The sequence below is a fragment of the Ruditapes philippinarum genome, unplaced genomic scaffold (assembly GCF_026571515.1).
Source record: "Ruditapes philippinarum isolate M1 unplaced genomic scaffold, ASM2657151v2 ctg18_1_1_1_1, whole genome shotgun sequence".
NCBI lineage: Eukaryota > Metazoa > Mollusca > Bivalvia > Venerida > Veneridae > Ruditapes > Ruditapes philippinarum.
In genome coordinates, this window is record NW_026861115.1 from 84,763 (window position 1) to 110,157 (window position 25,395).

At 33.9% G+C, this 25,395-nt stretch overlaps 3 protein-coding genes across 3 annotated transcripts in view; all 3 read right to left on the bottom strand.

Annotated features, from left to right (window-relative positions):
• Positions 1 to 1,797: 1,797 nt before the first annotated feature.
• LOC132714566 (uncharacterized) lies at positions 1,798 to 11,580 on the bottom strand. The gene is made up of 6 exons (XM_060697454.1): positions 11,001 to 11,580; positions 10,252 to 10,346; positions 7,988 to 8,156; positions 7,561 to 7,641; positions 3,128 to 3,250; positions 1,798 to 2,666 (listed from the first exon to the last, which is right to left on the bottom strand). The coding sequence occupies exons 1-6, from the start codon at positions 11,163 to 11,165 to the stop codon at positions 1,983 to 1,985; spliced, it is 1,317 nt and encodes a 438-aa protein (XP_060553437.1). The 5' UTR covers positions 11,166 to 11,580; the 3' UTR covers positions 1,798 to 1,982.
• A 236-nt stretch (positions 11,581 to 11,816) lies between these two features.
• On the bottom strand, positions 11,817 to 19,521 carry LOC132714565 (EF-hand and coiled-coil domain-containing protein 1-like). Its single transcript, XM_060697453.1, has 8 exons — positions 18,428 to 19,521; positions 17,187 to 17,290; positions 16,669 to 16,763; positions 16,040 to 16,228; positions 15,561 to 15,598; positions 14,712 to 14,836; positions 13,135 to 13,366; positions 11,817 to 12,887 (listed from the first exon to the last, which is right to left on the bottom strand). Exons 1-8 carry the CDS (start codon positions 19,224 to 19,226, stop codon positions 12,811 to 12,813), a joined length of 1,659 nt encoding a protein of 552 aa, XP_060553436.1. The 5' UTR covers positions 19,227 to 19,521; the 3' UTR covers positions 11,817 to 12,810.
• Positions 19,522 to 21,164: 1,643 nt separating this feature from the next.
• The window catches only part of LOC132714567 (monocarboxylate transporter 4-like), a 56,864-nt gene continuing 52,633 nt past the window's right edge, over positions 21,165 to 25,395 (bottom strand). The window contains exon 6 of the mRNA XM_060697455.1: positions 21,165 to 23,014. Within this exon, the coding sequence (XP_060553438.1) occupies positions 22,614 to 23,014 (401 nt within the window). The 3' untranslated portion in view covers positions 21,165 to 22,613. The remainder of the gene's footprint in view (positions 23,015 to 25,395) is intronic.

Genomic DNA, 25,395 nt, shown 5'->3' on the forward strand with positions numbered 1-25,395 from the left:
GGGTAAAGGAAGCTATGCCCCCTGACAGGCCTCAATACAGAAGGCGGACCTACCGTCCTATATATTGACATTATAGCTGAACCACGATTGAACCACGCATTTTACATGATTCCTGGCTGTTGCAATAGTGACTGAAGGGAGCGTGAATACAACATTGCAGCAGACGTTCCCGCCAATACTTTATATATTTGATCCTTTGCTAGATGAAGTTGTTGTGAAATTTGACATTTAATTGAGATATGCGATTATTTTTATTCTACTTTATTTTTTTTCTACTTTATTTCTGAAAAAAAAATCAAACAGGATGCAATCAGCAATATTTCATTCAATTCGCATGTTTTTGACAGGGCCAATGGATAATAAAGAAACAATCAAACTACTTAACATAAACACTTCTCTTCTTTTTTCTGCAGACAAGATATCGCTCCGTGATGTCAAAATCTTTAAATTCGTTCAAGATGTGTGAGCACAATGTAATAAGGAAAAACTCTTATTGCAATTATGAGCAGCTTTTACCACAAAACTATATATAAATTGACTTAATTATGAGAAAATATAAAAGAACGCACCTTTGCAGCATACTTGCCACTCTTGTGGTTAACCGATGTGGCATGTTAATTTAACTTTTTAAAAATCTATGTCAAGGGCGTAGCTCGGTCTTATATATTTATTGAGGGGTCTGATAGACATAAGTGTGAGCGATTTGCGAAAATCTGCTGGCTCTGTCTGCTGCTCAACCCAGGGGTATGAGTTCGAGCCGTACTCTGCATGGTCACGACCATACGACCATATATCCTCAGATGACATCAGTATTCTGGTAAGTTCCCGGAAGCGGTTTTGAAAGTGATTAATACAACCATGTTGAAATTATTTGTTTATACAGGGTCTTTTTACTTCGAAACACTAGTTTATAATGGATAATTCTCGAAATTTGTTTATATCTGTCAGTGCAGTTTTTTTGTTTGTTGTTTTTTAAACCATTATGCCAGTAAAAGCTTTGTTCCAATTCATTGCCATGATGTCCGCTGTATATTCAAAGAAAGAAGATCTACAACTAAATCTTGGTGACACGAATTTCATTTTTCCAAGAATAATTCGATAATTCCTGACCTATCCCTTCATCCTATTTGTTGAGTAATGTAAAACGATTAGAATCCTTAGAAAAGAAGAATACTGTAAGATTGAGGTTTGCTTTTGCCCACCATTCTGTTCCGTAATTAATATCTGACATCAACCCGCTAAAAGAAGTCATATAATTGCATGGAAATCTCGCAGTGATGTTTAGGTGCAGTTAAAGGACAATATATGTATAATACTATTGAAAAAATGCACAGTCAATGGGGTTTGATTTATATTTGAAGAAAATGGTTTTAAAAAACTATTCAAATTTAAGGGCCATTGACAGCTGACATCTTTTCCATACTGTTTAAACGTGTTTTTTAATGTTATTTAAGTCTATTTGTATGAAGTGTTTATTTAAATCTTAACACGAAATGTTTGCAGTTAAAGTCGTGGTCCATGTATGTTACCTTCGGTTACCAACCATTTGAAATATTTCATCAGCACAGTCGGGCCGGACTGTAAGGTCACCAGCAGGGCAACACTTGAAGCTATGTGTTTAAGTCTTTAAATGTATAAACTTATTCAAATCCTAGACCTATTTAAATGATTTGAGAACATTTTAGAAGTACTACTTTTACAAATAGAAAACCGATAGTTCCATGAATTAACATATTCAAGACAAAATATAGGTAAAATTTAAACTGAATCAACAATTTTTACTCTAAAAGTCAAGTAAAAACGGAATTATAATTTATTTACAAATGTTTATATTACAATGAAAAAAACACCAAATAGTAACATCACAGGAGACAATATGTAGCCACAGATCAGTCCCAGATATGAGCACTTTTAACATAAAAATTAGTTATAAGTTATCAATTATTTTTTATAGTACTTAGTAATTCTCACGACAGAAATAGTTAAGGTGCACTTGGCATGCGATTCTCTTTCCTATTTTTCCAAGCTACCGTAAGGTTTCCTTCATCAGGCTGGTACCCCGATGCTGATCTGCCCTGTCGACTTCTTTTGTCTCCATTTGTCACATGTATTGTCGGTACAGGGGTAATTCCCTTAGGCGCTGGTTCTGGTGTCCGGCTCGAGAATGGTGCAAAGAACGGGGAGCCAGGGACTACATTTTCCTCTCTACTTTGAGCACGTTTGTATAATTTAGGTGGGGTTTGAGGACTTACTCTCTGAACCTCTGGTTCAATGTTTATAACCTCTACAGGATTTTGAGACCCTCTAGAGGGTTGTTGTCGGGATTGAAGTAGAGGGGTTTTACTTCCGGTACTTGTTACGTCTTCCGGTGGCGTTGTTCTTATAGGTTGCGCAATACCTTTAGCTACTACAGGCCCGCCTTGATGTAACAGCATAGCTGGCCATACAAGATAGTCAAACTTATCGGCACCAATGCTGGAGTATTTCCGAAACTTTTCAGTGTCGAATTCAGCACCTCTGTCAAGTTTGTCCAGAAAGACCATTGGCGGGTCTTGTACACACATTGACCACGTGATGTCTACACATTGTTTTGTATATTTTTGTGTTATTTTATTGCTGTATCGTGACGGATCAATAAAGGTTGGCAGAACATGGTCAATGAATGTCTACAAACATAAAAGTTAAAAATTATGAAATTTTCTAAATAAAAGTAGATAAATATATAAATTACTTAAAGGAACAATATGCATAAGAAATGAAAAGAAAAATTCCGTTAGAAAGAGAAAACGAAGTACTAAATCACTTTTAAGTACATGTATACAACTTTTCAAAAAGGCCATATAAGGAAATGATGGTTAAGGTAATTCGTAATTTAAAAACTTAAACAGGAGAAAAAAAACAACAAAAAGCTTCTGAGAAGTATAATTAAAAGCATTTTTGGGGCATAATGGGCCTTTAACTGAACGTAACTTTATGATTCCTTTTTGAACTCTTTACCCGTTAATTTTCAACCGTTGTTAAAAGCAAATAAATTAAGAAAATAACCAACATTTCAAATTCAAATTAATAACCTAATTATTGAAATTCTCTAAATGTGTAATGATTTCATTTATCAATATGATCTTGCCTTTTGCAAAGATGGGAGACATTCTTGTGCCGTTGTCTTCTGGTAAAGTTTGGCAAGTGACACGATCTCTCGTGTGATCTGACGTTGTTTTAAGCGCGTGATTATACCGTCGTCATCCATCCACTTCCGATAAAAAAAAGAAATTTATAATGCTATTAACAAAATCATTTAATAATATTATACATTCTAAGATTTTGACAGGTCACACGACCAAGTTTAATTCGAGGAATTAGTATTTTATGGAACGCCATAGCTGCCTCATGTTTTCTGTACGAAATCTGCTGTGGTCATAGTATTATTTTTACAATAGGTTTATCTCTTAGATTTGGTTCGCTAAATTGCTAATCATGGTCATGCAACTACATAGTTAGGTGAAGAAGCAGGCGCTTGTTTTGGTTGAGTCTATTATGTTTTGTTTAGGGGGTTGAGTTGTCATACACAAATTTACAATTTATATGCATTTATTTTTTTCCAATGATTGTTATTATCTTAAATGCTTCTGGGATTGTTGTTTTATCAATTCATTTGTAAATAAGATTGTTATATGTCTATTAACGGAATAATTTTAATGAACACGAAATTAGTTCACACCTACATGTGTATTGGTAACGTGATGGTTTAAGCCAATGAAAACACGTCAATATTATTTTACTCAGGCAGAGAAAAAGTGTGCAAAGAGTAAATCGATAATCTTTATGTAGCCAGCAAACTTTGAATTGCAAGTATTTTTTCATATCTTTTCGGCAGAATAAACTTTTCGAGGATTCGTGTCGTAAAATGGCTGCCATTTACAGTATTAAGTGATTATCCCAAGCACCACCGCGACTTAGCGCGGGAATTTTAATTATAGCTAACCTCGGCGCGTATAACTTGTTCGTATTTTATTGTAATAAATATTTACAAACTGTGTCTTTCGGGGTTTTTTTTATCATAATCTTTGACTATGATTTACAATGAAATTCTACCTTAAGTAATTTTATTTTGTGATTATGCTTCAAAGCAGTCAATTGACCGTGAATTTTCTTTTCATATTTTGATTTCCTTGAAATCATTTTTCTCATCTGAAAGCATGCAACTTTAATATGGTGATACATTAATTACATTCCATGAAAATGTTTAAAGATATAAAATATCTCATGACATGTTTGTTCATTTTACATTACACCTTTAATTCAGCAAACATAAAGTCTTCACAAAAAGTAGTATGCAATCGTACCTATATTACATACGAATGTATGTAATATTTTTCTTGTTACATTTCGTTTTAGTTTCCCCTAAAAGCGTCTTATTATGTATAATAGTAGTGTTGGCTTGCCAACGTTTTATGTGAATCTGTCTTAGCAAAGTTTTATTTGGTCAAATTTTCATGTTAGCTTGTCAAAACAAAGTGCTGACTTGTCTAAACACTGTCTCATTATTTCAAAACGTCATGTTATCATGTCCAAATCCGGTGTAAACATGCCTAATGGAAGTCTTAATATGTCTAACATGCACGCCATCTTTTCGAATTAAGATTTCAACATGTCTAAACATAGCCTTGTTTAAATGTGGTGTTGAATTGTCTTGAAATTGAACAGTAGTGTTATCTTGTCGGAACTTGATGTCATCTTGTCCAATTGTGATCCTGGCTTGTTATGACACTGTTGTATTATGTTATGCTGTCGTTATGTCTTGTCCAAATGTGGTATTGACTTGTCTTAACACTGTCACATTTGGCAGATTGCCATGTCATTGTGTTCAAATTCGGTGTTATCTTGCCTAAAGAATGTCTTTTATGCCAAAATAGTATGCTGTCTTGTCCAAATGTGGTGGCAAAATGTCTAGAAATTGTCTTATTATGTGAAACAGTAGTGTTATCTTGTCAGAACTTGGTGTCAACTTGTCAAACTCATGTCATATCGTGTCGGCTAGTAGTGATATCTTGTTCAACGGTTGTATTGACTTGTCTGAGTATTGTCCTGTTTTGTCAAACTGTTATGTTGCTTTGTATGAGGTGGTGTTATTCTGTCTTATTGTGCCAAAACATCATGCTTTCTTGTCTAAAACTGTTGTTAACCTGTCTAAAAATATACTTATTATGTGTGATACTAGTATTGACTTGCCAATAAACCTTGTTTGCTTGTGTAAACGTTATTTTATTATGTCAAACAGTATTGTTGACTTGTCGTAAGATGGTATTGACATGTCTAAACACTGCCTTATTTTCTCAGATCGCCATGCTATTTTATCCAAACTTTATGTTAACCTGCGTAAACACCGACATATTATGTGAAATAATGGTGGTATCTTTACACATTATGGTTATGAACTGTTAAAACGCTATTTATGTTTGTAAAACTGCCATGCTATTATGTAGAAATGTAGATTTAACATGTCTAGATTCGTCTTATTATGTCAAATAATCATATCATCTTGCCGAAATGTGGTGATGACTTGTTTAAAATTACTTTCTTTTTGTCAAAGTGACATTTTATTTTGTCAAGGTTCGGTATTAATTAGACTAAGCATCGTCCTTTTATGGCGAAGAATCATTTTTCCTTTTCAAACGTGGTGTTTACATGTTAAAACACAGTATCATTATGTAATACTGTTTTTTTTTTTTTAATGCGTTTATTTAAGGTCGCCGCCGGAAAGCCCATATGGGCGACCGTACACTCAAGTCGGGCCATCGTAGAGCGTCCCGCCGAGACTTTTTCGTCGATTTTTTCCAGCTTTTATTGGTGGAGGAAGACCCCAGGTGCCCCTCCGGCCATTATTTCAGGCACGAGCGGGAACCTGGGTAGAACCACCGACCTTCCGTAAGCCAGCTGGATGGCTTCCTCACATGAAAGATTTCGACCCGAGTGAGGATCGAACCTACAGCGGTGAGGGACCTGTGATCTCAAGTCAGCGACCTTAACTGTAATACAGTGGCGTTGACTTGCTAATTTATTACGATAACTTGTCTAAATAACGTCTTATTATATCAGATAATCGTGTTAACCTGTCCAGATGCGATATTGTCCAAATTTAGTATCACATGACCAAAGCCCGCGAAGAGCGTGAAAAGATAGAGCAAAAAAAGATAACGGGGCAGTTTAACAAAATCAGACAGCGCTTTCTCAAGACAGAACTAAATTTGAACAAAATAACACAATTATTAGACATAATAAGACTGATTTTGTTTTTTACAAGAAAACATCAAATTTTGACAATATAGCACTTCTGTTTTACATTATAAGAAAGAGATCTGACAAGACTTTAGTCATTACTACATTTCGACAAAAACCGCATTTTTTTTTTACTTTATAAGATTGAGTTTTAACCAGTCAAAACCGCTTTTTGACAAAATAGCATACACTTTATCATAATAAGGCATGATTTAGCCCAGTCAACAAGTCGGCAAGATAATGCGAATATTTGATATAATAAGACAATTCAGTAGTGTACGTTGGCAAAGAAACACTTCTGTTTGACATAATAAGACAATATTAATGCATTTAAACGCCGTATTTTTACAAAATAACTTAGCAGTTTGATAAAATAAAGCTGTGCTTTTACAAGTCAACACCAAAGTTCGACAAGAGAACACTACTGTTTCAAATGGTCAGACAGTCTTTTGACAAAACAGCTCCACAATTTGACCAAATAGCGCGACTAGTTGACATAATATGACACATTTCAGACAAGCCAAAACATTTTGACATGATAACACTACTGCTTGAAATAATAAAAAAACAATGTTAAGACAAGTCAACATCAGACAAGTCAATATCACATTTTGAAGACATTAGACTTCCGTTACGCATAATAAGGCAATATTTAGACAAGTCAACAAAATACTATGGCAACACAACACTTATACTTGACATAATAAGACGCTTTCTAGGCAAGATAAAAAGAAATGTAATAACATCAGGCAGCTATGGCGTTCCATAATTTTATGTTAATTGTTTAAGGTGTTGTGGAAAACGTCATAGAGTTCTGCTGATAATATATTCTGGTAATCTACCGGAAAAATAAACCTCCAAATAATGACAATTAAATATATATATACATGTATATATATCAAGAAATGGTAAAGGGAAAAATTAAAGTTTCATGATTGAATTTTCCAATTGTTATGTAATTTACAACGATAAAAAACATATACATGTAGTCTAATCATCAGCACCATTGGCACAAAATCAACGCATATAAGTTAATAGCTTATATATACATATAAGCCAATGTTTCACGTTTTCCCCTCCAGATATAATGTAGTCTCTTTTTATATACAGTCATGTAAAACTAAGACACATTTTTGCTATTTTTATTGTTAAGAAAGCTTGGTGTCAAAAATCTCGCGCTGGAGCTTTAAAATTTAAGTGATCAAACAAAAGACATGTTAGCATGGAAAACAAGGTGCACACCAGAAAAAATTTAATTATTCATAAAATCAAAATATTACCCACCGTTGCTGAGGGGTATAAAGCCTCGCCCTCGATGTTCTGCAGCTGCTCTCGAGCAACATCCTTGCTAAAGGAATAACTTGCCTGGAAATATTTCACAAACTTGATTTAAAATATGTCTTATTTTTCCAACCAAAACAAATAAATAAAAGAATAATCAAAGAATAAATCATCTGGCTTTGATTTAAATTTGTATGATTTTAGAAGATGCGTATTGTCGTAATGTTTGAACTTAAGCATAATTAATATCTAAAATATTTTAAACTTATATTATCTTTAATGTGTCTATTCTTTTATGAACAACAAATTTCTTCAAAATATGGATTCAAATGAGTACTATCATTATAAATTTACGAGACTTTTCAACACCTATTTGTTCTGTCTTAAAAATAAGCCGAACACATATCTAGCTTATTATGTGATTTCTTACCCTGAGTATTCTCTGAAGGGTGACTATTATTTCTATTTCATTCCATCCTTCTAACTTAAAGTAATCATAAGTTTCTGCCCATTCCTGCTCAAACAGCCGCTTGAAACTGTCTCTAATCTTGATCACTCGACTGCTTTCAGTCTCTCCATCACCGCGTGATAGGGAGTCTCTAGAATCCAGAAAATAAAACAAACATGGAAATCTGTTCAGTATTTCAATACTTACATAATTTACATATTATATAGTGAGTAGTCAGTGAATAAACAAACGATGTCTTGAGAATAAGGCAAACGATATCTTGATCATTGAGCAAATGGTATCTTAAACAATGGGCAAACAATATCTTAATCATTGGGAAAACTGTATCTTATACAATGGGGAATTCATACACTGAACAAACGCAAATTTGAACTGTGTTGAAATGATATTTTGGACCGTTGGCAAACGAAAGCTTGAACAGTGTTGAACTTTGGGCAAGCTATAACTAGAACTTTTAGCAATGCAAACTATAACTTGAATAGTAGAAAAAACTATAACATCAATAGCAGAAAAACTATAACTTGAATAGTGGGCAAACAGCAACTTGAATAGTGGCCAAACTATAACTTGAACATTGGGCAAACTATAACTTAAAACATTTGGCAAGGCAAACTATATATATCTTGAACCGAAAACAAGCTATAACTTGAACAGTGGCCAAATTATAACTTGAACAGTGGCCAAATTATAACTTGAACAGTGGCAAAACTATAACTAATAACACATAGAATCTGCATAAAACGTTATACCATGAGAGTATGAATTGCTACATTGTATTACTGTTTTAGCTATCAATGACAAAAAGATAGTGAATTCGTTTGCTTAGCTTATCACAGAACAAAAATAACAATTTTGATAATGGATTTATTTACTGCAGATTAAATTGAAGACGGTTGTTAGCAACCGCTCAGTAAACTGAATAACCTCGCTATAACTGTACAATTTCATTGATTTTAGTATCAAAATTATAAGAACACCAATTAGCAACTGTACTAACTGCACGTATGAATTTTCTACGCCAACCCCACAATAAAACAACATAAGCACAAAAAACAACACCATAATATAAATAAAATACCCCCCCCAACAAATCAACAAAAAAATATATATATTTTGCTTTGAGTAAGCTATCAATCTGGGTCGAACTTTTTATGTAAAAAAATTCTTTGTGGCAAACTAACGAAAGAACGGACGAATGAAAAAAATCACACTTTTCTCTGAGAATAATTTTCATGTGTATCTGGTAAAATTCCTGAGATTGAACTTGGTACCGCTCAAGTCGGTGCTAGGGGGCGTGAGGGATGGGGCACATTTTCGTCATATACAGGGGGATAAACAACAAAAAACAAAAATAAAGATCAACAAGGTAAAGGCAACGTTCACATTGCGTGACACGAATATGTTCCTTAAACTTTTCAAACAAAGACTTATTGATTGTTGTACTCAACAATGGTATGAAAATATAACGAATTCTAGTAGATGTTTTCACTATAATAAATTTAAATCACTTTTAAATGTTGAACGATACTTATTAATAGAAATACCATTTAAACATAAAAAGGCGTTTTGTAATTTTCGTTGCTCCAACCATAAATTAGGTATAGAAATAGGCAGACATAATAATATCCCAAGGGAAGAACGTTTGTGTACAACTTGTAATGATGGTATAGATTGTGAATTCCATGCTTTCTTTATATGTAAAAAATACAAACAAATCCGTGATAAGTATTCTTCAATTGGTATTTTGGCGGAAAAGAACTACATGATTTTATGTATTAATAGGTACACGTGATATAATCACATTAAGGAAGCTTATGTTTTATGTATATGTTTTAATGGATAACATAAACAACTAGTCTTTTTACGCATTAATAAACATTGTTAAGGTGACGCAACCATATTACTATATTGTTGTATGTATGCTATGTATTTTGGGCCTGAGGCCTTTGAACACAAATAAAGTTATTTGAATTTGAATCTTGAATCTTGTTCACAGGACGCAGCCCCCCCCCCCCGCCCCGACACACCCAAGTAGGATCGAGTGGACATAAGGGCGGAAAAAGGAGTGGGACATGGAATGTCATATAAACTAAAACGGCCCCATATGGGAATTAAAGGGATAAGGGCTGTAAGGGTGATAGGGGATATTCTTAGTCGAGAGAAAACTCTGATATTATTATTGAATATGTTTTTGCGCATTAGTCCCCTTGGTTGCATAAACATACCTATCTCGTAGTTGTTTTTTCAACAACAGTATCTCTGTGTCTTTATCTTGTAACTGACTTTGTAACTGCTGTGTATCTGTCTTGCTCCAAGACTTCTGGAAATAACAATTTTAACATCGGACTGACCATGCTAGTGAAAAGATGTACGATCAAGTACAGAGTGCGTTTCAACCATCGCCCGGCGAAGACATTTTATTGTACCCACAGAGTGGGCCTTGTCGGATGTTTAAGAATCTAAATTTCAAAGTCATCGCTAAAAATGCGTTTTTAAAGGACACACATATTTTAGTTAAGATATTAATTACTTGTCTGTCATATATGATGTAAAGAAACTAAACAGGTTAAAAAATACAAACCGTGAAGAATGCTCTAACTTTATGTTACGACTTAAAAGTACCTTAAATTATTACGTATCATTTGTATAAGTACATGTACATTTTGTTCGGTTATCGTCACTTCATCTATTTATTTTCTACATTAATAAAGTTCTTGAGTTGAAATCGTGGGTTTAATTAGACCATGTTTCACTATTTGACATCAGAACTTGTTACGGTGCTAGGGATCGGACTCGAAAGTGATTAATTCAATTAATATAAGTTGCAAGAACTCGTTTCATAATTGGGGTTAAGAATTATTAGTTTATACTTACAAGATGTGAACACTTCATATACTGCACAACCCACTCAATTCATGTACATGTATTTATACAAAACCTCAATACGACAACACTTAACAGAATAACCACTTACCTGTTTATGATACTGTACGTTTATTCCTGCTTTATACTTAAGTACATTAAGTTCCGTTTTGGCATCTTCAATCAAACGGGGATCTATGCCGCAGTTCTCCGGTATTTTCCGGAATAGTTCGTCAAGTTTCACCGTTTCAACAAAATCCGACATTTCTAAAACCATCTCATTGCTACCACCTTAATTATGTACCCTTGTATCTTATATATCATTTAATGCGCTATACACTTGAGATATATGTATCATTTTGTCCAAAAATAACCAAGTTCAAGATAGTAAAATATGTGAGACGTCTGACTTCATATATGTATGTCTATGTTATAATTAGAATCCCCATGTATAAGGACAGCTCTATGTTAAAAACAACTGATTTCTACTTCACATCAAACACAATATTTAATACATCATCATTACAAGCCTAAATAAACAAATCAATTAGCGCTTTTAATATCTAAACTTCATATTATCACATTTTAAAAGTACTATACACCAAGCAAAAACAAAAACATTCAATAAACACAAAATCCTTGAACAAAATATTTATATCTTAACGCATGTCTTCTTAACAGAAATTTGTCATTCGAAAATCGGATTTTTTTATTATTCAAATGATGAATGTCTTTATCATATTTATCAATGATAAATATACCTTTTGACACTTTTATAGACGGCTTTTATAAATCGTTTGATTTTTTTACACTTCAGTTCGACAAAATGAAAATCAATAGTAGCGCCATGTCCTTTATTGAAACGATTTAAATACCGTATTTGGTTTTCTTTTTTAAAATCCGGTGAAAAGATGAATAAATAAAAACGGAAATCTATCTTGTATATAAAAGTGTTTATATCAATTTATTTGATAACTGTGTAGTGTATACAAATTATTCATATACAAAATTAAAATAGAGTAATCATTTGAATAGATATATTTGAGGTATATATATTTATAAAGTGTCATTTTGGTACATATTTTAATTTTTTATACATAATACTGTACAGCAAAAATAAAATGAATATTAAATGTAGCTGTGACGCAATGAATATTACAAGAATGGATATATTGGAGAAATTGGGACACATATAAAGAAAGGCCGTATGTAAAGTAATACTGGGTAACATTATCACTGAGATTATCATATATACATGTATGTTGCTTAAACTGTGGTGCACGCAAGACTTATGGAAGCATCACCTACCGATGTCAAACACACATTTTTACGGGTTCCTTGCAAATGTCGGACCCTACTTGCAGGGTCTAGATTTATAAGGGGTACTTTACTGTACGACAGACTGTTAAAAGGCTGTCATTGTGCCTTTTTATTTTTATGAACCTATACGCCATTATACAATTTAAAGAACATTTAAACATTTTAAATTTGGAAGGGCTATATAGACAACACATTTATTGCTTAATCTAATATTATTGATGTTGGTGGTCGGTAGTATGCTGGTGATGAAAATGATAATAATAATCATCATGTTTTTTTTTTGGGTAATGATGTACAAAATGATATAAACTTTTATGTTAAAATTTTCTTTATCTTCATTCTTTAGGCTTTTGTTTAATTAAAGTCAACGCCTACACATAACGTTGAATAAAATTATGAACAAATGAACAAAACGGATTTGCTTAATAAGAAATGCAAAACATGACAAAACAATGTAATGCTTAATTAAGAAAAGAAAAGAAACAAAACAACAAAAGAAACAAAACCATTAGATAAAGTACAAAGAAGACAAGTATAGCGGAAACAGATGACATGTCATGATGATGTGACAGGAAGTTCTTGTGACCGCCTCAACACTATTGTCAACTGGTGAATAGAAACAGTGGACAGTCTGACAGCGTTTTCTGTAAAATGCGGATAAACTGGTCAGCTGTCATGTCTGAAATGGAAGAAAAAGAAACAACACCACAATAAGTCACATTAAAGAAAAATTACGATTCCAAGAAACATTGTCTTATAAAACCAGTAATGAAAAATGCTTCCCTTGACTTGTTGTGAATCGATCTTTATGAAACAATGGTCATAAGTGAACGGTTTTATAATCGGTTTTAAGTAAAAGATCGTCTTTTCGCACAGGGGTTGACTACACTATATGTAAAATTGTTACAAACAATATAGTTGTATACCTTGTTCATCTTCACCAAAGCTCGAATCTATAACATCGAGTAAAAGTTGGCCGAGCGTCTTTCGACTCAGACATTGACTGCGTCCTTTCTGTAGGAGACGAAATACTGACACAAGTTGATCTTCTAACGCAAGCAGACGACTACATTCTGTCTCGAGAGCCTCGACTTGGAAGTTGGCAGTTTGAAGATGTCGTCTGCAAAGGTCTAATTCCGTATCGAGCCTAGCCATTTCCTAGAAAAGACATGGTATTTAAACGCAAAAACTGACAAAAAAATAGATAAATTTGCCAATTAATAAATCCTAATGCATAAGGTTTCAGCACAAACTTATATTTGTGGTCTAAAATGATTTATTTATTTTTTGCGTGTACAGTTAACTTCATTAATGTATGACATCGAGTTCCCTGAAATACCTTAATTTCACATTCACCCGTTATATCACCAGAACACTTCATCAGGACACTTTTCTAAATATTTTTACAATTTTTACATGGCACAATCTTTTTAATGCAGAGGGAGGTTCATAACACCATAGTAATTTATTTTTATCTGTTGAGTTTTGAGATAGAATTAAACACAGAAAAAATATTATACAGTTACATACATGCAATATTATTGGAAGTAAATTTATCATATTAAAGTCATTCATATTATAAAATACATAGCGGCAACAGTAAAAATATCATCCCGAGATAAATACTATTACCCAATGCGTCTGAAATTTTCAACCAAATCTAATTTCTTAGTTATGTGATAAACTTTCAATAACAGTTATATTTATAACTCCTATTGATATTATGGTTCGCTGCACGAAAACAGGGGAGGCTTTATTGGTGCGTTATTTCAGGCACGAGGAGGCACATAAGTTGAACCACCGACGTTCCTTAAGCTAGCTGGATAGCTTCCTTATAATTATGTAAGAATTCAAGTCCCGGGCGGGATTCGAACCTACAACTATGAGGGACTAGTGGTTTAAAGTTAATGACGTTTTTCATCCGTGAAATAAAGATTACAAAAGTGTAAGGGGTAATAATGTCACATGCAAACCTTCATTGCAAGTGTACAATTTTAAAGGCATATCGCAATGCATAGTCCCTAACTTGACAAAGACAAAAATGAATACTGCAGTTTTTTTTTTTCAAAATGAAAAACAAGTTACATTTTTCTTCCAGATGAAACATTTGAGGTATATAAAAGATGAACAGATTAAAATATAACATTAATTTAGACTTTAAGAAATGTTTTACAGAAAATATACTGAACAGAAGGGATATCCTGCGTGATTTAAAACAGTTACATAAGACGGAGAGGATGAAAACAGATTTTATCGAGCAAGATAAAAAAGACTATAAATCAGAACATAATTGCATGATATGTTAAATCTTCAGTAGGAGTTCTATAATTAGCCTTTATTTACGGTTCAGTTACATATTAAAGAAAAAAGGCAAACGTCTTAGATATCAAAACGATCTTTTATCAGTATAGAGTTTGCAGATTTTAAAGATATTTCAGAATACTTTTTATCTGTTTAATAGACATAAAAAAAATATTCCTTCCTGTAAGCCATGTCTTTTTACCTGTTGCTGCGTCTGAAAAACTTCACACTGGGCTTTTATCTCGTGCTCCAGCCTCTTTATCAAGATAACTTCCGGTGGGAAGTGTTCGTCTGCCTCAAACGCAGCGGTTTCTATGTCGATTTTATCTACAAAATAAAGTTTATGACCTATAACTTTTTTATCAGATATATTTTCTCAAACTATCATGATTTACATATGTAAACAATAATATTTTACCAAAGCAGAGGAGAGTATGATCAAGGCAATGTAACCAGGTCAAGAAACTGAACCGTTTGTTCAAAAAAAATTGTACGTATCTGTACGTTTATTGGTCGAATGTATGATTCCATTCGAGTCATTAAGGATGTCCTATGGGAGAAAAACACCCATTAAGTGGACCTGTCTTTGTATTGACAATATCATATCGAACACCAATCTAGGGGAAGAGTTGTATCATAGCATTCGGACACTGAATATCCAAGAATTATTTGACGAAATATGACCAAAAGGGTAATGAGTAGCACAGTTCACTGTGACTCGGACCCGAATACGGAGGATGCACTTAGTCACTAAATATCGGTACATTTTGGTTGTTTGCTTTTTTGTAACCATAATCACATTTGAGAATGCTGTTTAAACAGAATTATAACGATAATTTAAAATTATGTCTGATTAAATTAAAATGATTTTATGTTGAAGACGGTGCAAAAGTTAACATGTTCTCCACGAGCACTTCAGTCACTTCATTTAACGTAAAAACATACTCGTATACACCGAAACAAGTCTCCGACTTAATTTAATGCCAATTATTGGTTAATCACATTTTCACGTTTTCTAGTCAAGAAAAGCCAGAGAAAAATTGTTACATACCACAACCCTTCTCTGTCGAATTTAACGGCTCCGTGTGCCTGTAAAAATAAGAACTCAAATATTAGAAAAGGAGAAAAGTACAGGATTTAAATATTTCTTTCGACAATGACTTTTCTCAAATGTTTAGTGTGCTGAAAAGCATAATTAAGGTATTTCCAAATTAATTTGTATAATGATATTGGATTTGATTATAAAGCGATTTACTCTCATTTGTTTACAATGTATGGAAATAAAAAGATACGAGTTCTGTTTTCATAAGAGAAACCATAATTTAGATATAATTAAAATCAATTATTTTTTATTCTAACATTCTAGTTAGAAATGTATATTCCTGTCTACCCTGAGGTCATTGGTTCGAGCCACCGTTTAGGTCTTAAGTAAATTGCTTCATATGACACCTGTATAGATGGAAAGGAAGCGGACTCCAAAGTTATTAAATCTAAGTTTGAAAAGCCTTGGGAATATGCTTTAATGATTACCTTATCTTCCCCGAAAAGGAGAATTTTCTTTTTAAGCCTGGTGTGCAGTTCGGTGTTCTTACAAGGATCGGAGATTGGGGGACGGACGTCGGTGTTAGAGGCGTATCCCCACATATCATGGGTGTGTCCTCGGCATTTTCCACTTCCTTAAAACTTTCGACACACACTGCAAACAATTCACGGCAACATCTGAAACATATATGAGCAGAGAGTTGACCATGAAGGTCACTGTATGTGCATGCAATAAGTGATGCTCTACAAGCATCATTGTCCTCAGCATATTGAATATATTAAGGGAACGTTAAACACTTGAACCAGTGAGTTTACAACCACATATGGAACATATATCAAATGCTTTTCATATGTGAACGGCTTTTTAGATTTTCTTACGTTCATCTGTTTCAATGTTTGATAGTAATGAAGGGCCTTTACATAATTATAAAATTAGAAGGAAATGTTGTGTACTTTAGAAGGTTAAAGAGACACGTTTGAACCAGACACGAATATTGAATATAGCTTAAATTCTTCACAATTTATCTTTACGTTTGCATATGGAATCTTGTTTTCGCCAACCAAATTTCTACCAATTTTTAGCAGAAATTTTATATCATCTTAAACGGAAATCAAACCTGTATGTTTTCACGATTAGCTCCAGCTGGCCGGATTGTCGTCTGCTCTCATCTTCCAGACGAACGATCTCGCGTGACATATCAGTCAAGTCATGCTGAAACAAAACACATACGTTTGACGGCTGTCAATGTGCTCTTCATTTTAGGAAACATTAAACAGACCTCTCGTGACTTATCGTTCAAATTCGTGACAGTTATGTGTTAAATTTAGCTGTCGTAACGTCTTTTTTCTGAAACTTGTTCCCAATGTCGTCTGATTATCAGACAGTTGTTTAAAACGAAATCATACTGCAAAATAAAATTGGCAGTACTTGAAATTTATTGTCCTTTTCTCGTCAATTACTGCATTTCTCTCTCCATTGAATCTTAAAGAAAAAACTTTGAAAATTTATATTGTATCTTAAATTCTTTTCCAAAAAAAAACAAGCCATGGTTTTTTTTTAAATGCAAACGTAGTACCAAACAACAACACAAGCTGTAAGAATAAGGTGTGATGTACGTAAATGAAGTATAAGTACCTGTAACTGGTTGTTGAAATTGATCAGCTCTTTAACCTCTTTGTCTCTAAGCTCTCTTAGTTGAGTTAGTTCACGTGCAAGTATTCTCACAGACTTCTCTTCTCCTACAATAATAATACTAGGTCAGATTGACCATAGATCAGGACAAATGATACTTTGGTCTTATTACTGATTATTAATTTTTAACGTTTACATTTGAAATGATTTTGATACTAAAGAAAAATAATTGACTGAAATATCCAACTATTTCTTATATAGATTTGTATTAATAGATATCTTTATTCTTGAAAGATGTTAAACACTTTCTCCACTGGAACCTTCGTAACGCCGTGTCACAACATTGTAACAACTGACATACCCGGCTACATACACATTTTCTACCATAATTGATGAATTCTATATCGTAACTGTGTAATAAATTTGGTAAAGAGCTGTTGAAAATCTTTGTTGAAACTTTATTGTATGGTGGCTGATTTGTGCCATTCGTGTTTTCGCCCCGCGCCCCCGCCATTTTAATTTGTTAAATCTCGACTTTTCGCTTGGCGGGGTCGCGGGACGAAAACACGCTAATTAGCGGGGGCGCGGGGCGAAGTTTTATTTCATTAAACTTCGCCCCGCGCCCCCGCCGTTTTATTTCTTAATTCTCGCTCCGCGCCCTCGCGGGGCGAAAATTTATTTGTTAAACTTCGCCGCGCGCCCCCGCTAATTAGCGTGTTTTCGCTCCGCGACCCCGCAATTTAAACTTGTTAATTCTCGACTTTTCGCTTGGCGGGGTCGCGGGACGAAATAACGCTAATTAGCGGGGGCGTGGGGCGAAGTTTTTATTTTATTATACTTCGCATCGCGCCTCCGCCGTTTTATTTCTTAATTCTCGCTCCGCGCCCTCGCGGGGCGAAGTTTTATTTATTTAACTTCGCCGCGCGCCCCCGCTAATTAGCGTTATTTCGTCCCGCGACCCCGCCATTTAAACTTGTTAATTCTCGACTTTTCGCTTGGCGGGGTCGCGGGACGAAAACACAAATTGCACAAATCAGCCACCATATTATTGATTTAAAGTTTTCTTTTAGTTTGAGCAATTCTGTATTGCAATAGAAATATAAAAAGGCATGGAAAAGATATATAAATTGTATATAATAATATTTTAACCTAGCTTTGGCGTTTTTTTTAAAGACATTACACCTACATGCTGAATGGAGCATATACATGTATAAAGAAAGAAAACATTGCCTTTAAAACGATACCTTTCAAGGGTTTATAAACCAATGTGCTCCCACCGGGAGGCATGGAATGTCTGTTGGTCCCACTGGATACCATGCCATTAAAGTCATGTACAGACACGAGGTTACGCTGATACTTTTTCAGTCCCACTTGCATTGCTATGTTTTGGGCGTCTGAGGCCTGCAACATTGTTCTCAAATCTTCAATAATCTCTTTCAATGTCTGTGACTCCTCTTTGTGGTAAGACACCTCATACAACATTTGGTCAATATGCTCCCTCATTTCACTAAGCCGGAAACCCGACAGACGGAGTTTATCCCAGTTTTTGAAAATCTCAGCGTCATGAATACACTTGTGACCATTTCCTTTCGCCATCCTTCTCTGGAACTGCGTGAGTTTTCTTGTATCTGGAAGCTTAGACGTTGAATCTTCATTTTTACCATTGTTTGTATTCATAGCACGGAAGGACTGATTGACAAGGAAACCGGTATAATCCCCATAACATGCAAAATGTTCACAAAGCCGATCATGAAAGTCTTTAAATCCAAGGTCACCTTCCGTGTCTCTGTTAATAACAGACTCTCGTAAATTAAGAACGTCACAAAGCAGGCGAAATTCTTCTCCCGATATTTTCCCACGCCCCTTGGTGTCTATACTTTGAAATATGTCTTGTAAATATTGGTCCAGATTATTTGATAGCACGATTATCTCGTTTTTCTTTGTCCCATTGCTTCCATATTGATACGCCATTGTATTTGACAGCCATTTTGCCTTCAACTTTGGAGAGCGACCAATTCTCGGTGATTGAGGAATCAGACTCATATCTAACTAAAATAATGGATATATCTTTAACCTTAAATCAAATACTAGCGTGTAAGAAAATTAAGTATCACAGTACGATAAGATTAACATAAATCCAAATAATCAAAAATAAAAAAAAGTTAAAACTATACAACGTAACATTTCATTCATATATACGCATGGAACAAATCTAAATATATTATCCTGCAAGCTGTAAAAACATGCGCACTTTTTTATTTGTAGCGATATATAAAAAAAATCACAACTTAACTCCAAGCTCAACATTTTAAGATTGTAATCTGCCACCACATGTGAACGATGTTTTTTATCATTGCAGAAACATCTGACCTTTCACCTTTATCATAAATCGCTTCATTTAAAACATATCACAACCTAATAAAACCTCGCACCTGTTTTTGTTTGAGAAGCAAAGAAACAACAAAAATCACTTATATCACCTAGTGTTTTATCTTATATATAGATAAAAAGATAAAAAAAAGATGCCGAGCCAAATTAAAAATCATCATCTTTTGACGGCCATTCAAAACATATAACTTACAGAAATTATTACTAAAAGATCATTCACGTCTTCCAGAAAAATATAATAAAATATGATAAAGGAGAAAAAATAGAAAGAAAAAACCTTCCCACATTTCCTGATTCTTCGCTACAGTTACCATTGTTAAGCAAAGCTACATTATATGTCTAGTTATATATCCCCCTTTTTGGCCGACAGCTACATGATTGACATAAAAGGAGATGGAATTGTCTGCTAGCCAGGTACAAGGGCAAATAATTAGAACAATTACACATCATATGCACGATGCAAACTATCAGTTTAATGATCTTATTATATATATATGAGCCGCGTCACGACAAAACCAACATTATGGGTTTGCGACCAGCATGGATCCAGACCAGCCTGCGCATCCGCGCAGTCTGATCAGGATCCATGCTGTTCGCTATCAGTTTCTCTACTTGTTATAGGGTTTGTAGGCGAACAGCATGGATCCTGATCAGACTGCGCGGATGCGCAGGCTGGTCTGGATCCATGCTGGTCGCAAACCCATTATGTTGGTTTTGTCGTGACACGGCTCAATTATATTTTTTTTCCAGATCATAATGAAGCTGTTCAAGCATACGAGACTTCAGTTTTTAAATTCCTTAAAAATATTTTAATGTATTTCTTTTGCTTCATCAGAATGGAGCTAATTTCGTATAAATGGGCTTAAAGGTCTTAGAAGCTATTTTGGACAAGTGTCCGAGTAGTAAATATTTTTTGATTAATGCAATTAATATTGATCAGAAAATAGAACTACGAAAATATGTTCAAAGCTATCATTTTATAAAAAAAACAACAATTTTTTCTCATAAAGATACAAGAGACATCAGTTTTGAGTTTTAATAAAATAGAGCAGAGATGTTATCTATGTCTCTTAATAGAGCTACATGTATTTCAGATGCGCATTTTATTCTTTTCCAACTTTGTGCAGCCAAAATGTAAATTACCAGCGGCATAAGTACAGGAGCGGGCATCGTATAAGGAACTTACACCGGCTGAGGTACGAACCGGAATATCTAGCTCTTGGGTAACTGTTTACGGTTCTGCCGAGTTTCCGCTGTACAGGTACCCGAGAGCTAGATATTCCAGTCTGTTTCGACATTTGATTCTTTTTCTTGCATATAACATATAAAATCTCAATCCGGAAAGAAATTACGAAATTTCGGGTGGTGTTAGACAAGTTTTTTTGCTGTAAATGGTAGGTAATCCTGCCCGAGATGCAAGAATCACTGTTCGGTATCAGCCAGAATGTGGAATATAGTAGCCCTTTGCACGAACTTAAACATTCTAATAACTACTTTTAGTACTGTAAGTACTTTGATATTTTGATAAAAAACAATGAGATTTTTTCAGATAAGCGTTTGGATTCCGGAGAAAAGAGAACAACAATGTTAAAAACGTCTCTTATTAATATTTTAACTATGTATGTGTAGAACATATTAAATCAATATAAAACATGTAGATAAATTCTAGACAAACTATTATGTACATGGATCTATATTCCGTAATAAATTAACAACTAAAAATAAATAAATATCATAAATAGATAAGAATATACATGATATAATTCGGTAATGATAAGTATTAGTATCTACGTATAAATTAAAACCACGGCTATGTTAAATCAATCCATGTGCAACAGTTTTTGTTGTATTTGCTCACTTATGGAATATAGGACTATAAAAGTGAGATAAAAGTAATATCAGTCAATGTATTTCACATAAAGCTAAAAAAAAACTCTAAAAAACTATTATACTGGATGCTTCTAAAGAATTAATGTGATATTGATAATATAGAATCTTTTTTCTTCATTCAGAATCTTCTTTTTTATTATATGTTTACACTTACGTTATACGATACTAAAATCATCTTAAATTTCTCATTTTTCACAGTGAGATATATTTCTACGGAAGCGTATCTAGGCCTACAGTCGGTGAGATGTTTTGCGCCAAGTCAACTTATTTCTATTCGCATTGATAAGATGTTTTTGCATTTCTCAATAAAATTAACTGACAAATATGAGAAGCTTTTAGGCATTGCAACTGCATTTTTGTCGATTTGCTTGAAGCTTTTGTCTCTTCGACAAAAATCCTGTCGAAACTACTTGATTTCACGACTTTGCTGAAATATTAAGTAAGACGCAAAGACGTTACTCGCATTGACAAATAGCTCACGTAACTCAACAATTTTTTTTTGCAATGATTAAAAACTTCTACGTATTACGTATAAATCATTACGTCTTCACGGAATGTTTTATGTATTACGTATTAATCATAACGTCTTCATGGAATGTATTTGGTCAAAACGAGAAGAAACAAGTTGACATGACGTGAAACTTTTAGATGCTTCCGTAATATTTCACATCAACCAATTAAATCTACTCAATAATCCTAATAGATCTTGCAATACATGCCCATATATATAGCCTCAACTATTTAGAAAGCCAAAGAAAACACCTCTTTCGTAATTGTCCAAAACTTGTTGTTAAGTGTTTACTAATTTCATTAAGGACTAGTCCAAAGTTTAAAGATGTAAAGTGCTTGCTATAATTTCATACTAGTTTGACGAAGAAAACTTCATCATTCTTATAAGACCATTGAAGGCCACGATTTACTACTTTTGTAACGCTTTTTATTTCTAGTTTGTTTTTGTCATTTTGCTTGATTGTTTAAAAATATGTCTTTAACACTGTTGAACACCTCTCGTTACGAGAATTATTTCGCCTCTATACACTTCTGTACGTTAAATGTCTTTGTTTCTTTGAACTTCAATATATATCACTATTCTATAATTTCAAAAGTATTTCATTGCTTGGTATTATAAACAAATCTAGATTAAGATCTACATCACAAATCATCATTTTCATCTATAAATTTGATCTCTTCCCCATGCAAAAGTCGTTGTATTTCTTCGGTAAAATTCAACGGTTCACAATCTGAATCAGTATAATTGTTACACCCAATTTGATTTGATGCTGCCAGGCAACCACTTCCGGAACACGTGAGCTTTTGTTCCGCAGAGAATTCTTGGCATTCTGAATCCTGTTTTTCTTCCATGTCAACATTGCTTTGTTTTCCTTGTTTGCTGTTGCTACTAGCGATCATGGAAGATGCGGTGCACGTTTCATTGATGACGTCACCGTTATTCGTGACAACAAAGTCCACGTCAGGAGGGTTTGGAGAGTCACCGTTTGGCTGAAACACTACTGTGGCCATACCAAGTGCTGCACCAATTAAAATAATGAAAGCTGTAAAAGAGATAATAGACTTAATAGATAAATAACCTTGAGTGCGTCCTTCACAAAGTTCTAGTTTAGGCACCCAGTAATATCATGCATCTGTAATTAGGCCTAATAACAATGTATCTGAACAAAAGCCTCACCGTGCTATATAGTATGACAAAATCATTTTTGTCAGATCTAGATTAAAAGTACATACTGAAGTTCTTTGATTCATAAAATTTAACAACAAATTACAACAACAAGTAACTGAACGAAATTAATGCAAAATTTCAGAACACTGTGACTGGTAATACATTACTGCAAAAAAAAATCTCGACATTAAAAGTGAGGACAACATAAGATAGGAAATAATTATTTAAAGAGATGATGACTAAAGTTAGTGTTCATGTTATATGGATTTCATGTACTAATCCTTGATATTTAGGGAATTCATAAACTACCGTAACGTGTCTTGGAATACACGTGAACCCTGATGTTTAGAAATTTCATTAACTCCCGAAATATGTCTTGGAATGCACGTTATCCCTACAATTTGCTAGGGTTATAAAGGAATCCTGATTGTTTAATGAGCATTTACCACTTATTTGGAACGTATCTTTAAATGTTGCAGTGTATTTTAAGATTGCAAGTATTTTTGAGACATAATACGTATCGCATACTGTTGACAATATTTATAAGGAAAATAAATAAATTGTTGATTTCTGCAATGGCTTAAAATGAATAGATTTGGATAATCATATTCCTAAGTGTTGGCCTTTGCTTACAGTGTTACAGTTAAAATTTTATCAAAGGTTATAGAGACATTTTCTACAGCACGTATAGTGCCCTTTTACACCGCATTTTGGGGTCCAACGCACCTTGGGGTCCGACCCAAAAGTGCATTACGTACTTTGGGGTCCGACCCCAGAGTGCGTGACGCACTTTGGGGTCCAATTTTAACCCCAAAGTGCGTTAAACAGGTACATATGCATTTTTTACACCAGACAAACGACCGCACTTTGGGGTCATAAAAATTCAATCAATAAAAATGAATTTTTATGATGTTTTAAATAATATATTGTATTCAAAGCCAATGGTAAACAAAAATCAAGGTATTAATTAGACGCAAAACATTATAGTAGAATCAATAGCGATTTGAAAAAATTAATGATCTTTATCAGTTAGTGAAGAACTTTCATCAAATAAAGAATTTGTATCATTTAATACGCTCAAAATATTTTTTCTCCCATTTTCCAATTATTTTAAAAGAATGTACACCTTTCACTAACTCCATTGTTTTAGCTAATTGCATCATTTTCCCGTTTTTTTATTTATATATTTTAAAGAAATATGATAGTCTTAGCAGAGACAAAGGTATAAATCCCGGTAAATCTTAATAAGAGATTTCAGTAAAAAATATGCCTGATAATATGTTGAAAGGGTCATTTATTTAGCTTATCTAAATCTGACTAGATGTAGATGCGGCCTTAAGTAGTAGTTCGCATAGGTAGTACTCAAACGTATCATAAACTATTTAAGAAGTCACACATTAAGAGCGAAACTTCATAATAATATAAAGTTCTCACTGGGGGGGATCTAGAGGGGATGGTGGGGTTTCGATCCCCCCGAGATTATAAAAATAACGTTTTAAGGCCCATTACGCTTTTACTTGTATTTCTTAAAAGCTTTTTAATTTGGGTGTACTTCTATAGTATCCAAAGAGTTAAGCAAATCTTACTGTGTGAAGGCTACTATTTCTTCAATTCATACAACTTAATACTAGGTTTACAGGATAGGACGTGTTCTATCTCTTAATACTTGTTGTATAGACTTCCCACGATAACAGATGACATATTTCCCTACTATGTTAAATGAATGAAATTCCAGAACAATTCTGGCTGTAAACATAGTAGTAAGATGGGGTAAAAATAATGTTGAAAAACTCTTCAGGAGACCCAAAGTTGTGGTATTTTCGAATCCCAAATTATTCAGAAAATGATAGTGTCACAGTATTTAACTGTTCATTAATCAGTGGAGGTAGTTTGTAGCGACTGGATAGCTCAGTCAGTACAGCCGCAGGTTCGAGTCTCGGCCAGGCTGCACATTAATCTCGCCCTGTGACAATTATAGATTTTTTTTAAAAAATGGAAGTGTTTCAATCATTACTCATGGAGAAAAAAATATTTTTAGTGAGTAAAGTATGTAAGAGATCAATTTGGTGGAACTGTTTTTGAGGGAAACCTGATGATTCCTACAATGCAGCATTACTGTCTGAATGCAATTGCTGTATTGCCATGAAAAACTGTACATCATATCTCTAATTAGTGTTGTACAACTAAATTCCACCGTCTGTTGAGGCCTTTACTCATTGGCCAATTACCTGAACCTGATCTTTTCATCTGTTCCTT

Coding starts and splice junctions, on each gene's coding strand:
- LOC132714566 (XM_060697454.1), bottom strand. CDS start 11,165: ATGGTTTTAGAAATGTCGGATTTTGTTGAAACGGTGAAACTTGACGAA. Junction 8,157..10,251: donor AAAAAACAACTACGAGATAG/GTATGTTTATGC, acceptor TCTGGATTCTAG/AGACTCCCTATCACGCGGTG. Junction 7,642..7,987: donor CCCTTCAGAGAATACTCAGG/GTAAGAAATCAC, acceptor AAATATTTCCAG/GCAAGTTATTCCTTTAGCAA.
- LOC132714565 (XM_060697453.1), bottom strand. CDS start 19,226: ATGAGTCTGATTCCTCAATCACCGAGAATTGGTCGCTCTCCAAAGTTG. Junction 16,764..17,186: donor ATTTCAACAACCAGTTACAG/GTACTTATACTT, acceptor GTTTTGTTTCAG/CATGACTTGACTGATATGTC. Junction 12,888..13,134: donor CTTTGGTGAAGATGAACAAG/GTATACAACTAT, acceptor CTTCCATTTCAG/ACATGACAGCTGACCAGTTT.